This window comes from Pangasianodon hypophthalmus, chromosome 23 (genome assembly GCF_027358585.1).
Source record: "Pangasianodon hypophthalmus isolate fPanHyp1 chromosome 23, fPanHyp1.pri, whole genome shotgun sequence".
Lineage (NCBI taxonomy): Eukaryota > Metazoa > Chordata > Actinopteri > Siluriformes > Pangasiidae > Pangasianodon > Pangasianodon hypophthalmus.
The window spans coordinates 6747351-6765709 of NC_069732.1; the positions used below are offsets into that span (position 1 = coordinate 6747351).

General features: G+C 39.6%; 1 protein-coding gene across 17 annotated transcripts in view; it reads right to left on the reverse strand.

Annotated features, from left to right (window-relative positions):
• ptk2aa (protein tyrosine kinase 2aa) overlaps positions 1-18359 on the reverse strand; it is a 102670-nt gene that overhangs the window by 58845 nt on the left and 25466 nt on the right. For 2 of the 17 annotated variants that reach the window (XM_053228592.1, XM_053228588.1), the window contains exon 2: positions 13916-13942. The exons of 1 other annotated variant lie outside the window; for it this stretch is intronic. Coding sequence is in view for 13 of the 16 variants with exons in the window: in XM_053228588.1 (XP_053084563.1) it covers positions 13916-13942 (27 nt within the window). In the remaining 3 variants the exon portion in view is untranslated. Of the gene's footprint in view, positions 1-829; positions 868-6994; positions 8313-12507; positions 12612-13915; positions 13943-18359 lie in introns of those variants that run through there. 14 more of the 17 variants (XM_053228594.1, XM_053228593.1, XM_053228584.1 and 11 more) reach the window with 14 other exon arrangements.

An 18359-nucleotide genomic window follows, 5' to 3' on the forward strand; every position in this document is an offset into this window, starting at 1 on the left:
TTGAGAAGTGATGGAATGCTCTCCCTTGAGGCAGCAAGGCCACACCACCCATTATACACATACAAACACACAGAGGCACACAGAGGCACACAGACACACACACACACACACAGACACAGACACACAGACACACACACACAGACACACACACACAGACACACACTCCTCACAGTCATCTGAGACCCCATACACCCTGTTTATCTTCTAGTGTTATTAGAGCACAAATTAGATGCACTTCCTCTGGTATGGAACAAATACACACACACACACCCCTGCAGTGCAACATGACAGCACAGAGAATCAGTACGACGCAAAATCTCAAAATTTCAGATAAATGTCTTTGGCTTCTTGTTTCCACATTAAATCTATATAAACTCCTGAGCACTGTACAGGTCAGTGAGAAGGAGAAAAAGTACTGTGGGTTAATAAATAATTACAAATCTGAAACAATACATATTGTGATTAAAAACAGAAAGAGTTCTGTAGTTTATGTGAAATAAATGAATAGCAGGACATTCATGCTAATGTTCTCTGCCTTTGGCAATATAATGTGATGAAAGTAAGCTTTCACATAATTCAAATTTCATTGCAATTTTAAAATAAATCTGAACCACTCTCTCTCTTTTTAACACTTACCCAACATACATTTGTTATGATCAGCCCAGTTACACTGTAGTTTGCCACAACCAGAACACGGTCAAGAAACACTCCCAAATAAACACACAGAACTCAAAGGAAACTTAAAATCAGCCACATCAACCTCACATAAAAGAATGTATAATGTGACAATTTATAATGTTTTTTTTTTTTGTTTTAGCTGCTCTCCTACCTCTCAGCAGAGACCTCAAGGACACAGGCCACTCCGGACTGATATGGAAACACAAACACACAGCCATGTGTGAACAGAAGAGAGGAGAGAGCACTACTCCCCATGTCCGTGTCCGGACACACCCACACACACGCGCACACACACACAGAACTCACACACCCCTCATGTCTAACACAGCACCACATCCGGCACTCGTCATGGAAGCAGGTTGCCTGTGTGACTCATGAATGTGACTAAACAGCGCTTCATCTCATGTCTGGACTCTTCACCTGGCCTTCAGGTAGATGACTGAGACAGCATTTTCACAACCTTAATAGCCAGGCCATTGCGTCAACACATTCTCCAACAAGTTGGAATTAGTTTGAGAAGGGTGAGCATCGAAAACCAAGTGTAATAAATCACAAAAAGGAAAGGTATGACAAAGAGATACTAATGATCTCTGTAATGAGTCAGATTTACTCCAGTTTGTCTACATATCCTGGCTTCAGTTAAGACAACCACAAACTGTAAAAGTTTGGCTTCCCAATGGTGAGGAAGAAAGCACTGCAATGCAACCATGATTATGTTTTCTGCCCAAAGACAGATTCTCAGCTTGATGACACGCTCTACCAAACATGACAGATTTGTTGAATTTCCTTCTGAACCGCAGATGGTTTGTGATTTGGTTTGTGGTTTGTGATTGAAGATTTCTGTTAGGAGACATTTTATTTAATATATATGGAAGGAATCCCCAGTGTCAGTGATTTTTCTGGGTAAGTCTTCACGACAGAGTTTGCACTTTCTGGTTTCTCAGTCACATGACACACTGGTTTTTTTGTTTTTGTTTTTGTCTTATTAACTTCAAGAGAGAGAATACAGGAGAGGCTTTTGAGGGATCAACTGTTGATAGCGTAAGTGATAAGAGGAACTAACTGGTTATTTTCATATAGCAGCACAGTCTGAGGTGTGTTATTCCACTTATACCACAGTGATTTGCCAACGACTACAATTTCTAATGAAAGTTATTCCTCACTTATCTAATTAGTGTTTCTTGACTTTATGTTGACACAGGTCAATATCATTCGAAGCTAAAACACACACTATTGTGTACATAATAATAATATATGAGTAAATTGGAATTATTTTATATTCTTGTATATTATGTTGCAGTTTTCTGCAAAACAAATTTAGTGGTATTTAAATGTGTTCTTAGTTCCACTTATAGTGATAATATCGTGTCTCCTCTATAGACCACACGATCCATTTTCTCACCATTGTACTGAAACAGGAAGTAAAGTGACAAGTTCAACTACATTCATGAATCACTTTCACATGTGTTGTGGTCTGGATTTGAGTTCAGTTAAAGCAAACCTCAGACCAGAGAACCTTCAGGTGTATCAGAGAATCTGGGTCCTGGGTTAAAAAAACAGTTCAAACTAAATGTGCTAAACTCCTCCTCATTCTGAAAATCACCTTCTATTTCTACCGCTCAGTAACATCATTAGAACACTTAAATGTTTTTAGTACAAACATCTTTTGTTACACTGCTCCACTACTGAACACATTCATTTCACATGCTATTCTATTCAGCCCTTTATCTTTACAATGTATATCTTCCATGAGCGCTATGAGGAAAAATGTAATGCTGTCCTTTGTGGTTGGAATGATGGACAGGTGTTGTATTGTCTATGGGCTGTGAATATGGCTGTCTGAAACTTAAATTTAAATTCAGGACACACTGGAATGCAAACAAAAGGGAAAAAAGAAAGAAAGAATAAAACAAAAAAATAAAGTACATAAAAATGAAAATAGTTGTTCTTATTATTATTGTTATTAATGATTATAATAATGGAAAAAAAAGCATTTTTATGGACCAATCCTTTCAATATCACAAATCCTAGCTGACAAAGAAAATTATAGTATGTTTGTTCATCTGTGAGTAACACCTAGGCCAAAAAAGGCCAAAAAGGAAGTGTGTTACTGGCTGGCAATTTGTGGCAATTTCCAGAAATGTAAACATTTCTTACACAACAATGCAAAGCCTCTAAATTGCACTGGAAGATAAATCCTAGCACAAACCCGGTTTAACATGAAAACCCATTTGCTTTACTTGCGGGAACACTTTCCCCATGCTGACAGATCCTGTGGTATGAGAAGCAAGATAAACACCCATAACAGACAAGAGAGTTATTAATATCCCAGACGCTCACACTGTGAGGCAGGAAGCTGAACAATAAAGCCTGCCAGTGTGGCAACATCAGGAAAAGTACAAGACTGAAAAGAGATGGGAATATGGTGACAGGTGGAAGCCTCAGTGGCTGTAGCCTGAGTGAAGTCATGTGAGCCGAGTCCTGTACACTGATAAGGATTTACTTGAGCTGGACACTGATCCTTTCATGAGCGGAAGGAAACAGGAAGACAGAACAGTGCGAAAGTCTTGACAAATGAAGTGCTCTTTAATAGCACTGAAGACAGCTGGCTCCAGGCTCAGTGCTTTACACCAATTATCAAGTATGACTGAGTATGACATTTAAAACCTGCACACACAAAGGAGCTCAAATCTTCTGCCAGTGGCCTGATGCAGTAATAAGATTACAATCAGGCATAATAGCAAGCATCTTGAGCTCATGTCAAAAGCACGTGTGATTAACACATGCCAAAAGTCTAGAGTCGTCTATCAGCCAATGAATAATCACTCTTCTCAGAAAAAACCCTAATAACACATATCTGTCATTAATCTGAACACAACCTGACCTAAACCTGCTTCTGAGAAATCAATAAATCAATCATCATGAACAGCAAAAGACACCTTATTTTGAATTATTTGGGTGGAATAAAATGAATGAACTCCAGAGGAAGCCATCACTGCAGAGGTGATTTGCTCTGAAGGTCCTCAGATGTTCAGGATCAGGGCTAGAAGGCAAAAATGGGCCAGTGCAGAACTCTTTTTAAAAATGTATCTGTACATAAGGTCATTAGTTTGTTCTGTAGGTAATAGCAGCAGTGCATGGGCTCTGCTGCTTGATCATTCATTCACAGTGAGAACGTGAAACAGAACGTGACAGTGAGACGGGTATCTAAAACACAAGTTCTTGTTTAAAGTGAGAGGTTTTCATCTTTTACCTGGCACTCTATAACTGTTTTGTGCACGTGACTTTATTATTGTGTAATACCAACTGCAGCGGATTATTTATAACCTCAGAATCGTGAATACTTGGACCAAGTCCCAAACCGTGAGGTGCTCTTACTACTTAGAAATACTACTTTGTGTTCAGTATGCTATAATAATTTCAGTGTATCCTCAACATGTATGATTTGGCACTTGCAGCCGTGAGATTCATCTGTGCAGTGCAGCACAACCCACGCTATGAAATGTTCCTCCACGAGTAGCTTGCAATAGCTATTTTCTCCCTAATATGGCTTTCAGTGAGGACCAATCTGCCAAACATACACACAAACATACACACACACACACACACACACACACACACACACACGCAAATGGCTGGCAAAGACTATCCTCTCATTAGTACAGAACAGAGCAACCATCATACATAGAGCACAGCTACTTAGTGTGTAGGGCAGATAAAAAGGTGTGAAAGGAGCACAACTCATTGCGCACAACACAGAGACAGTCAGCTAAGGACTACTAACGAACAGTACTGCTGCAACACACACCAACATACACAACAGCTAAAACAACTGAATATACACAAGCACAAATGAACCAAATCTGCAATCTGAACAGCTGCTTCAGCTGACACGCAGCTTGATCAGACTGGCAACAAGGGAGCTCGGGTCAGTGCTTAACTCAAATCTCCAACCAACACACATGTCCTCCAGCCAGACCTTCAAACAGGTCCATAGCTGCCCGCTAACAGCAGGGTGCTGCTTAAATATTCATAGATGCCTCAAACATACTACTGAGATTAAAGAGCTTGTCCCTCAAGGACTGTTTCTGATGGAATAACAAATGATCAAGGTGTTGCTAATACTAATTGGTTCAACAGACCCTACGTTTACATGCAGCTCAATAATCTGACTGATGGCCTAATCGAAATGAAAGACTTTCATGTATATACCTCAGGCTGAACAGAGTTAATCAAGTGACAAGAATCCAATTCAATTTTATTCGTATAGCACTTATAACATTGGCCATCATCACAAAGCAGCTTTACAGAAATCTGGATGTAGATTTAGATCCCTAATGAACAAGCCAGATGACAGTGATGAGGAAAAACCTTCTGAAGAAGAAACATTTAGAGGAGCCAGACTCCTGTCTTCAGAAGCACTGAGTCAGTAATATGCACCTTGCACAGCTATCGCTGAGTTTTCTTTTAAATTTGCCACGTCGTAATTATTCATGACATAAAGTCTCAAATCTGCACGCGAGTCTGTAATCCGAGCTGCACAAATCACTGAGGCTGGATTATGGAGTTCAAATTTTCTAGCATTAGGCTTAATTTTTTCTAAATATTTAAAAGAAAAAAAAAAAAAAAAAAAAAAAAAGGGAGGTTTGGTTTTTAGTGTGGCCCTACTATTTTGCTGGAATTTTAATTCAAACCTCAGGAAAAGATCATCATGATATATATCATGTATCGTAAAATGACATCAAGTATCATCAAACGTGTCAAACAACCTGTTTTCAACAAAGTAAGAACTAATGTGACATTATTTACTGCTAATCATTGAGGTCATTATGTAATGTCTGCTACTATTATAGCTTAAAGTCAAGTTAAAAAGAAACAAGATCTCAGCAGAATCATATTTAATATTTCAGATATTTTATACATACCTTGGTGAGTGTTAAACTGACACTGTAAGCAGGTTACAGTATTTTACAGACATTAGTACAAGTCTATGTTCTAAGTACTAAGTCACTGTTGATGTATTGAGAGACATCAGGAATGATGATAATAACCATAATAACCATAAAAATTCTCACGATCTGAGCCTCATTATTCTTGCACCTCTACAGCATTTACACTGAGAGAAAAGAAGATTTAATTAGTGAGAATGTGCGTCCAATAAAGCTGCTTGGTGCTGCAGCTGAATCGGTTGGTGAGATTGATGGGTGCTGAGGCAGCTGCTGACGCAAAACCAGCACACAGACAAAAACATGCCGAGTGAACGTGAGAGTGATGTCTTTCACAGACACACACCCACTTCTGAACCACCGAACACACACCGAATTTCCCTACACTTTGCAATGCTTTTTAGCATAATGATCTGCGGCTGTGTGACTTTCCTCCAGAGGAGAAAAACATGTTTGTGCTTTAATTCACGGCACTACTAAAACAAGAGTGGTATATCAATCAGTAGAGTTACTCAATAATGGATCAAGTTATAACTTTGCTCAATACTGAATTCCTTATTTGTTCCAATTATTCCACCGTTTATCATTTTATCATCTGTAGATTATAAGCCAGTATTCTTTCACATGTATAAAACTTTGAGTCAAAATAAGACTAGAGCCAATAAAGACAACAGCCAAGTTCAAAAACATCACAGCAGATTATGCTTAATTAGATCAGAAAGTCAAAAATTAAAATATGATTAAATATGTGGCTCGATAAATCACTGCTACAGATGATAAACCAAGGACTTGGAATGAGAGATGTGTAAATGAAAAATCTGACAAACTCTATGTAAGTGTTAATTAAAGACTGAATGTTAATATTTGTTTTGGCACTGGACTTAATTACTAGATCTCATTAATTATTGGATCTCAAAATCAAACCACTGAATGGATATATCAACTGTTTTCTGGTCAAAATGTCACTTACATACACCCCAAGCCACTGCAATCATAGTGAACAAAAGGCAGCACACATGAAAAGCCTGGTGGCCGAGGAGCTGATGGATATCAAGATGCATAAACTCTGTCTGCTTCTACTCTAATTACCAACTAACTATTCAGCAAAGCAACAGGTTAACCATCGGCACTCCAGACACTCCTCACAAAACACTCGACTGAGCCAACAGTCTTTAACCATTAAACTTTAACACACATTTTGCACACATTTATAATAACTATAATAAATAGCTAGTAAGGCAGCTAAGAGGCTACAGCTCATGTATCAAAAGCAATGCAGGCCAAAGGCTGTACAGCAAAAGAGGAAGAGCTGAAGATTTAGACAGCAGAGAACAAAGAGAATACATATGAACAGGCAGGAAGATGACTACCTCCAGCCAGGCACATCGGGAAGGGAATGCAGTGGTTCATCTCTACCCGCAAGCGAGCGGCCGGCCAGCAGCCGCTGCTTTTATACACCCGCATAGGAACCTAGGCCCCGGCTCCAGTGTTCCCCCACTCCAGTTATACACGACAGCTGCTTACAGTCCAGCCGAAAATACAGATCCAGCAAGGAAATACAGTGAGATTCCGGTCCTGGGTGTAGCCGATGATCCAATCCAATTTGGTCTGCCACTGGATGCTAATGCCAACCTGCCAGAGGCCAGGCCTGAGAACTGACCCTCAACCAAAGAAAAAGGCCACAGTGAGCTTAGTTAAAAGTCAGCTTGGAGAACGCAGCCTTAAATCACAGAGACAAGAAAAGAACAACACAGAGAGAGGAAAGAGTGAGTGTGTTCTGCAGTGTTGTGCTGCAGTAGGGTAAGAAAGAGAGATAGAGAGAAATATAGAACCAAGCCTGTGTGTTTTCCACAGCTTCTCTGTGGCAACTGCAGAGAAAAGAGAGAGAGAGAGAGAGAGAGAGAAAAGAGAGAGAGAGAGAGAGAGGAAAGGAGGGGTCATAGGAGCTCTACCAAAGCTCATTAATATGCAAATCTCCCTCTCATTCCCCATTCAGTCCGTCCCACGGCTGTTTACCGAAGCAAACCAGGCCGCAAATCAGGCCTGACCCTGCTCATGGCCCTGCATCTGCCTCTCTGACCAGTATGCCCAATAAACACTCCTCTGCGTCCTCAGATTCATTCACGAAGGCTGTGAAGAATGCAAGCGCTAACATAATGTTATAATCTCACCCTAGTGCCCTTAAGCACAATCAATCACTTACCAGCACCGATGTAGGCCACTTCTATCCTTAACGCTGAACAGAGGCATCTGTCTGTAACCTGGTGCAATAATAAGCAGCCTACATTAAACTCAGGAACATCTTTTAATCCCACATCGTCCAAAAATGAATACAATTCCCTGAACATTTAGCGATGATTGATTTGCATTCACTGGGGCAGTGTATGAATTTTATCAATATCAGAGACACCAGCAGAAATCTGCAAACCAATAGAGATGATCAAATACAATTTCTATCTCAGCTGAGCAAGATGACAAAGGCAACCAGTCTGCAGTCAAACATTAATTACTGCAAACTTTTTGAGAGTCACCTGGGATAAAAGAAATTCAGCTCACTTTGGACCACAAACACAAAAAAAACAGCACTGCTTTTAAATTACTAATAAATAGCGTTTTAGAATTTTTGTATAAACTGAAAAACTACATGGTAATTTAAAACAAAACAAAATTCAGGTCACTCTGGACCTAAAAACAAAACCAAAATTCAAAAGCAGTTATTGATTATTATTAAATAACTTTCTTTTAGTTTTTGTATAAATGTCAAATAAATTAAACAATTTCAATGATAATTAAATAGACAAAGCCAATGATTAAATAACAAGATCACTTTCATTAGGGCATTATTACACAAAAACTCAGCTGACAATAAATTTAACAAATAAAATGACATATAAAACTCTTAAATGTGTTGTATTGAGCAGGGTGTCATGCTTTCAAATGGTATGATGGTCCTGTAGTGGAAAAGTGGACAAAACAAGGGTCATATTTTGGGTCAAAATTTAGCGGTTTTTACGTTTTTAGCTGGTGATTTTCAGCGGTCAAAATTTTGCTGCATCCCTAATTGCCAAAAATTGCCAAAAAAAAGTGTGTGTACTATGACGTACGATAAAATGTTGAAAATACTGTGCTATTTAATTCTCTGATATAAAAATGATATAAAAATCCTTAGTGTGGCTGTTAACAAAAGCACAATAACAATTCTAGTAAATACATGAGTGAGATGAGAGGTAGGGGTGTGTGAGTGTGGGTGTGTGTGTGTGTGTGTGTGTGTGTGTGTGTGTGTGTGTGTGTGTTTTCAATCCCCTAGTCTCCAGCGTTAGAGGTCCAGGGGGGAGCTGAGGGGGTGGAATTCAGTACAAAGCTGATCTCGGTGCTTATCAGCAGGGGATCTCCCTGTGTTTGACGTCCATTCAAAAGACACACAGAGAAGCCAGGAGCACGTTTCAGTCCTGCATTCCTGGAAAGCAGAGATAGCATTAAGCCAAGCCATTCACAGTCTGATACGACTATTCCTCAGACATGACGGAAATACCAGATCGACTGCATTTCAGTCTGGAATCTGCTTAGACCTTCTGTTACCACACACCAAGAGCCGTGTCTCAGACTAAAGAGCACTCAAGCTAACCATTTTCATTTCAGCAATTCCATCTTATTCTCGAGAGTGCTTCTGAATTAAAGGGATGTAAATATTGATGCACGACTACAGTGGCAATGCAGTAGCCTCTAGAGCGAGATATCCAAGTTTGAAAATCGGGAAACTTGAGTTCAGTCCAAAGAGCCCTGTATTTCAGCTCCAGCTAAGAATTTCGGCAATATCAGACTAATGTTCACAGTATCAGCACCAGGACAGCAGGAGGAGGACGAGGAAGTCCACGGACCTTCCCCAAAACAGCCATTCACATTAACAGTGGGGTACGGATCTCTCACACAAAGGCTTAACAGAAAAAAGGAAAAGGGTTAAGACAGGAGAGGTGGGCTCTCCTTCTTTATACAAACCCTCATGTCCGGCCCACTCTCTTCTTCACACACATGCACACACACAAAGGTCTTTCACAAAAAACGGTCATATTTCCGTCACCAGAGCTGACGCTGAACGCACAGCAGATTGGTGGTGCTGAAACGTGCTGCAAGAAGTCAACAAATAAATCTGTGAGCAGAAGGTGTTATTGCCACAGCTGGAGCTGCCTCATTATGAAAGCGGGCTGTCATTGTCCCTATTGTGACAGAAAACCCAAGGGATGTGGAGTACTATTCAAATTGTGGCCATATATTGTCAAGACAAAGATGGACAACAGAAAGACAGAACATATGGTGTATAGCATTAGAGTGGATAACAAGTAAATCTAAAGGAAGTGCCTGAAACTGGTTGATGTCAAATTATAATCAGGGTGTAAGCTGTTGTCCCTGGCTTTCTGCGAGGGGCAGAGCAAATGTCCGAGTCCCTTCCTTTAGCACTTATAACCTGCTCTTCCTCTTCCTCTTTGTCCTTCTCATCCTCTTCCTCTCTGACAGCTGCAAGTCAACTATGCTAGAGCATATCGCATTTACTCCATTAGGTTTAAATGTTTTTGCAAGGCCACAATCCAGAGCAATTCTTTCAAGTGTCTTTCACATGGATCTCGACATTCAAGGGTCCCTAATCCTTGACCTTGATTAATTATCAATCATCTTTCAGAGTCTGAGAAAATGGAGCCACAAATATCATAATAAGCCATAAGGCCAGACCTATTACATCTGTGTCTAAAGGGAATGTACCACGTTAAAGCATCAAGGTTAAAATGTTCCAAAGATCTGACATGATGATACAAAAACAAGCATTTTAGCAGGTGTTCTGCTCACAAAGATGACACAATTCGTTAATGGTTTTTCGGATAGTTAAGGGCTCTAGCATCTACTTGACAATGGACTCTCCCTCCTGACAAAAGCAGAAAATGAACTCTGATCCAAGATCAGCTCTGTATAGTGATAATGCCCGGGCACTCATATGAAGCACAGAAGATGAATGCTGGTTTAGGATCAGTTTTGAATATTGATCAGGCACTCAAAACAATCTCAGCATATGAATGCTGCTCTAGAATCATACCTGCACATTTATTTATGTCAGAAATTGAATGGTGAAATGCTGATCTGAGATCAGTTCTGCATGCTGATCACAGCCCTGCCCTCACAAGAAACTTAATAATAAATCTAGGATCAGTTTGGCAAGCTAACCATGGCTCAGCATGTGATGCATCAGATCAGCATTCATCTATTTCGTATACAGAACTGACACTAAGTCTGTACTCATTTCCTGATTTTCTTAGGTGTGCTGCATCAGGATTAGTATGCAGAACTGATCCTAGACCAGCATCAGTTTAGTATACTAATCATTGTGCAGCACTCATAAGAAAATCAGAGAATGAAAACTGATCTAGGATCAGTGCTGCTCTGTGCACTCTAGTCAACCTAACCAAAGCAGAACTGCATCATTTGGGCTGTGCGTCATGCTGTACACAGCCAGCACAACACTAATGACTGTGCAGTTCAGAATACACACAATAAAGCTTAAAGCTGAACAAAAAAATAAGGCATAAACTAGAAAACAGGAAGAGCACATTCATATAAAGATCCCCCAGTAACAGTGGGAAGACTAATTGCTCGGCTGAGTACTGACTCTATAGGGCACGAAATCAAAGTGCTTCATTAAAGGTGACAACTCTGACTAATTACAGCAGGCTATGAACTCTATATTAAGAGTAATAACACTTCATTAGACTCTGCAGAGGGGAGCGGAACTTTAGAAATAGAGAGCTCTCCACAAGCATCCTAATCCACTTCACAAAATGTCAAAATTAATTATGAAAGCATGAATGCACGCACGCCTACACACACACATGGCGGCGGAAAATAATCAACGACTGGGTGGTGCGAAGTGGAATTACTGTTACTGCTCCAGAGATGATTATTTTCCAATAACAGCATGTCCCAAAATGTTTTACTCCTCTTAAACCACAGCAATTTGCCAACAAATCATTCATAGCTATGTTTAATGCTGTGGAACATCCATGAAACAAGTTAGCTTCTGTTATCACTAAAAGCTATAGACAGTCATTCCCTCACCAGTCTCTCTTTTTTTCCTCTCTCTTGAAGTTAATAAGACAAAAACGCAGCTTGTCACATAACTAAGACACCACAAAACTCAAAGTCCTCCATCCTAAAGACTTTGCCGTGAAAGAAAAACTTAAAGGAACAGCTTGACATCAAAGCGCTGAAACTGACTGAAGTCTTCTTCAATAAATGTCCAATAAATTGCCTTATGGGGGAAAAAAATCACCAGGAGGAATGTTCTTCCTTTTTCAGTGTTAAATAACACATTTGAAAATCAATTTATTGTTACGCTAAAATTATATGAATGAGTCGTTAACATATTTGAACTCCATGTCTCCTATTAATCTATTACTTCGTATGTGCAATTTTTTCCCCCGGACAGTTTTCAAGGAGATTTCTAACACCAAAGCGTCTAGTCTTTTTGTGTTCTATAGCTGAACTCATCTTCCCGTAATCCAATAAAATGATATGTCTCCCTTGTTGGTTGCTTGATATTGTTAAGGCAGCATAAGGTTAATAAGTTTTTCTTTGCCATGAACACAGTTTGCTCATTAGGGCTTTAGGCCCTGACTTCTAAAAAGTTCCTTTGTGAACAAAGAGCTGTCACAGTTAAGATTTTTTTTTTTTTTACATCACACTTTACCATTCCGTACTCTTTTAACATCCAGATGAGTAACATCATCTTGTGAGAGGTTCAAAGTCAGTGTTATCTGAACTATTTTCCTTCATGTTATCTGTTCTCCACACATGCAACACACACATACATATGCTTATCAGTCAGACAATGCTGACTTACTAAAACTTCTCTCTCTTCTGATATGAGGCTTTGGATGCCCACTGCTGTTTGTTTGTTGCCCACAGCTGTATCCAGATGTGTATTCTTGTTAGAGATTCTCATTTCTGGTAAAAACATAAAGAACAACAAACTATTCACCAGGAGCCTGTTGATGCCACATATGATTGACAACGTAGCGCTGAAGAAAACCCCCAATCATTTCACGCTGTATCACATCATACATTATCATACACTCCATAATAAATCAGGCAGAGGAGGAAAATGCCACCTAAACACACTTCCTCCCTAAATGCCCCCATTTCCATTCCAACACATGAAGCGCATGAAATATTAATGCTGTTTACACGTGTTGCTGTAACACACACATGCACCATGACTTCTGCACATAGGGACGATAGCACCAAAAATATCTCCCATCAAACATCTCAGAGGACTATACACACACAATTTGCATATACACACACACTCACACACACTTTTTTTCATTTCAAAATGTTTTCAACTTAAGATTTTACTTCTTATGATAAATAGCTGGTGAGGTCACTAAATATTTGCCTTATTCTCTCTAACTGTACTTTTGGGGTTAAAGACCATGTCAGTGTATTTCAATATCTTAGCAATCTTGTGACATATTGCTGTCTTTAAAGCTTTTAGTCCATCTCAAACCTTACAGGTACATCCACAACTCTTGAAGCACTGCCTTCTAAGATGGTGACTTGTGAGACAGTACATAATAATTAGCAAGGCATCAAGAAAGCGGCCTACTTCACCAAGTGTGAATCAAATATCTGCATATATAGCAAAGAAACTGGATACAAAACTTTTTTGTTTATTATTTTTTTCCCATTTTTTCTCCCAAATTTGGTCACATCGATCCAGCTCTCCCTTTATCATATTAGAGCTATCAGCTGGGGAGAGTAAAGGCTAATGTGTGCTTCCTCTGAGACACATGAAACCAGCCTTTTCAATCTGCTGTCCATGCTGCCTTACAGCATAACACACTCAGAGCAAAGTGCTATCTGTCCTCTTCTGCATACAGGAGCTCACAGAAGCCCATGGTTGACTAGTGCCAATTTTGCGCACTTGGCTTCCGGCAGTGGATGGCCGTGGGATTTGAGCTCACGATCTATCGACGACAAGGCAAATGCTTTGACAGCCATTATCGTCCAACATCCACACATCAACCTGTCAAACTCTTGATCTGAAGAGAGATAACATGAGTCACAGCGGTACAGGACAGGATGGTGTAGGACAGGATGCTGTACACAAATGCATGATTTCTTTCTTGATAAATCCTGATTTCCAGTAGTGTATTTCACACAGGGATGATATGACTAATATGACAGCATGTCACTGGGATTACTCTCTTGGGAGAGGGGTTTAAGGTGGCGGGGAAAAAGCCACTCACCTGTGTAATAGGAAATTCTTGAAATATCTGTGGAGAGAGAGAAAGAGAGGGTCAGTGAGACAGTCATTTTAGCACATTTGGCACAGACATTTGGCAGCATGTGGTTTTGTGGGTCAGCCTTAATCCGTCAGGGGAAGCCTGCAGCCAGACTGGCCTGGACACACAGCACCCCCTGCCTGCGCTCGCACTCACAAATCTGGGACACATTCACTAATTCCCCTTATTAGTTATGGCATTATTAAGTTTAAAGATACTGAAAGCACAGTAAATAATGTACAGTATAAAAGCAGCCTGTAAAAATTAAACAAGCTGCACAGGGATCAGGTTAAATGAATGGATGAGTATGGATGCCAAGAGTGGCTATCTAATGTCGCTGAGGCTTAGCAACTCAGAGCTTGTTTTTAAACGATTCAGGATGTGTCTGAGCTACATGGACAGGAAGGGGAAAAAAGCTCATGCACAGGACTCAGGTTACACAAAAAGCCCCAAGAATGATCAAGATATACACGGGAGAAGTATATAAGTGTAGGAAAGACTGTGTGTGTGTGTGTGTGTGTGTGTGTGTGTGTGTGTGTGTGTGTGTGTGTGTTGGCTAGAGACAAGAGGCAGTAAAACATCCAAACACATCCATACAGCCACCTCAATACTATAATAACTAATACAAATAAAAAGCACGTTCAGTTTTATTCTTTAATCCAGTTCAATTTAACAGTCATGTATAGTTATCATTCATTCATTTTAAACTGACTGTTGGATTTCTACAAATGAATAAATGGTATGATGACATATTAGACAGAAAAGAAAAGCTTTCGTAAATATAGAGATCTCTTCTCAGACCTTCTACAAATCAAAATGAATGTTACATGATCACAGCGCCTAGTAGAAACAAACAACAACAACAAAAAAACTGGGTCATTCCTCTTCCACTGTAATAAACAGAGCTTATCCCCCAGCAGTAAATAACAATTTACATCTTCTAAAAACACGTTACAGTGTGCGTTAGACTGTGTAATGAAGAAACAGCACATTAAAGGAATACTCGGGGATTTCTGTGCAGCACATCTGTACTAGACATTTGAACACATTTCAGTGAGAAAGGAACAGAAAGCTGCTCACTGTAAACACACTGATAAAGTCCAAGCAGCTGCTCAACTCCACCCATAAAATACATTTCAAATAGAGGAATATAAAGTCAAAAAGTTTCTTCTCTCTCTCTCTCTCTCTCTCTCTCTGTTTCTTTCTTATTTTGTTGTTCTTTCATTTGTTTCTGCTTTTCTCACCCCTCTCTCTCATATTGTTGCTCCCTTTTGTTCTTCCTCAGTATCACGGTATCACCTTTCCTTTCTTTTTTCTTCACTTTTTTTGTTTTTTTCTTTCTTTCTGTCTTTACCTCACTTATTTTTTATTTTCTTTCTTCCATTCATTTTTCTCCTGCATTCTTTCTTTCTTTCCTGCATTCATTCTTTCTTTCCCCATTGTTTCTTCCTTTCTCCCAGTTGATTCTTCCTTTCTCTCTACCTTAGTTTCTTTCCACCATTTTTTTTATGTTCTACTTTCCTCCATTCTTTGTTTTCCTCCATTCTTTGTTTTCCTTCCTTCTTTTTTCCTTTCTCAACCCTTCCTTCCTCAATACTTCCATCCACCCATCCATCCTTCCTTTCATTCATCCTTCCATCCATCACCCCATCCTTTCTTCCATTCATCCATCCATCCACCCATCCATCCATCAATCCATCCATCAAACCATCCTTCTTTCCTTCTCTCAATCACTTCCTGGTCCTTTTAAGCACTGTGTATTTTCTTCGGGGAAATGCAAATCTAGTTATTTCTTGGTGTCCCAAAGGTTTTATTTGAACCCTTTTTGGAAAGGAAGAATGTACATTATGTTGTAGAGTTCTACACAGAACCTTTAAAGGGTTCCTTCTGAAAGAAGGAAAGACCTTTAAAGAAGCCTTTAGGTTTCTATATTTAACTTCCACATCAATTGGAGCCCAGAATAATACAGCATAATGAAAAGCTGAGTAACTAAAAAAGATTGTTTGGAGAGAGCTGGTGAAGGCCCTGCGTCCATGCACACCGCCATGGTGAAGGCTATAAAACGGGATACTGTTTGGAGGCAGAGGCTGAGTGGTAAGTATGTGCTCCATGAGACAGGTCAGGACTCTTTTCACAAATGGGACTGTCAGACTCATTTCCTAAAACCTGCTATCTATCATCCAGAGAGCACTACACCACCACATTAATGGGGCTGAACTTACATTATGGTGCCTCAATTATTTATTGAGCAGACCGTTGTCAGACTTCTTTATGAGGTCTGATATGGAGGCCTAATGGAAGGCAGTTTCATGTTCAAGCTTAACCCCACGTTCACCCTGTATGCAATAAAGCAATAAAGCAACTATTCATTTCTTACGCAAGTAGGAAACACAGAAGCTGGGACTGTAGCGACATAGCAACAAGTGATGTATGAATTGAAAATCTTATTCAATACTAATACTAATATCACGATAAACAAAAAATACTAATGAAATTCTTCAAACAAATCCTATGGTGTAGCTTGTCCAACATCACTCTAGTTCCCTATTCTCACAACTTAAGGTTCTTCAAGAGTTTTTAGATAGCTAATGGTTCTAGCTTTGTTGAGTTCTGGTTAACACATTTACTTACACATAGCACACTAAATAATCAATATATTTAGCCAGTTGATTGAACCATGTGAATGGAGGTGTATACCATGTGCACTGACTGACTGTCCAGAGCTCACAGGATTAGCCTAGCTATTATGTCCTGATGGTCTTTGACCCTCAGGAGAGCTTTCCTTAATAAACATCCATTACCTCTTGGCGTGCGCCGTGGTCTCCTGCTGCACAGGCGAGGCGTGATATTTAATAGACTGATCACCGCTCTCTGAGTACGAACCCTGACCCCTGGAACCCAGATTGGCAAATACATCAATCGGTGAAAACGAGGATGCTGACTCAGGGTCAGATCAACACCCTGCCCTTCTGTTTGCCTCCCAGAAATTTGTCAGACTGGCTGAAGCCCAAACACCTGCTTCACAATCTGTCAGCAAGAGACCTATCTTATATTCTCACATATTCTGTTTACTCTTCACCTCCATCCAATCCACACAGAAGATATATGGTCTGCGAGCTTGGACATTTAGCTGAGCTGGGTGAATACACACTGAATACAAGCAGAAGCCTCACTTCTGTCTTTGTCTTCGCTGACAGGGTGTTCAGGCTCAGCACAGACTCCAAAGAAGAAAACTGCTGCCAGTCTGAGGATCTGTGCCAAATAACTTGATGCATTTATCCTAGAGACACTCAAAAGCAGCAAAGTGTTTAGCTGACAAATCTTTAAACGACTCATCATATGCAGCAAGACTAACGCTTAATCCTCTGAGAGCAAGTCAAACAGATGTCGGGAAAAATAAAAAAATCAAGTGCAGTGATGTGCCAGCAGGGATGCAGCAGTTCCACACCGCAAGTGCTTGGCAGAGCAGCAAAATCCCCCCCAAAAAAAGCCTCTTGCTAGTCCACCTGGGTTTTATAAACGGTCCCAGTGATGGGCAGATATGGCAACTGGACAGAGTCATAGTTCAGTATTAACATGAAAATATATTATGTATGAAAGGCAATCAGGCTTAAGCTACATATAACCTATTTTGCATTTTTTCTCATATTAGGGGTGAGAATGTCTAGCCACCTCACAAAACGTTTTACTTTTTATTCAAAGTGCCACAATGCAATTATAACACAAGTATGAAGCATGCATTGTGGTGAATTTGTTTTTTTTCCCCCTATAACATACACTATGATTTTCCCCAGTATAACCACTTAAACCACCAATAAATTTCCACCCATTGTAAAAACACTAGGCTTAATGAATTTTCATTAAAAAGCTGTCATACTATTTGAATTTTCACAATATTTACGTATTCAAAGGCAAAAACACAATCCATTGTCATACTATTTGAATGTTCAAGATCTCATGCTCTACGAAATGTTAGTTTTTGGTCTTGTCTGTATTGTTCAACTACAAAATTGAAATAAATTTACATATATAGCAAGCTTCAAAAGTCTGAGACCACAATGAAAATCTGGATTTGATAGATTTGATCCAAAATGGATCATAAGGTTTCGCACAAACTTGTGGAGTCCATGCTAGCTCGAGTATGCACGGTCATTATAGCAGAAAGGGGACGTACTAAATACTAACAAACTCTGAAATTCATGTAAATATTTTTTAAAAATCCTACTTTGTTGTTAATTATATAATTTGTAATGAAAATTGTTGTATTATATTAGAAAAGAATGCAAAATAGAAGCATTTTCACAAGTGCTCTCAGACTTTTGGACCCTGTTGTAAGTCTACGTAACCCTAACCTTAACCCTAACCCTAAGTCTGATTATATCATTTTGTTCTTTGATGCAGAATCAAA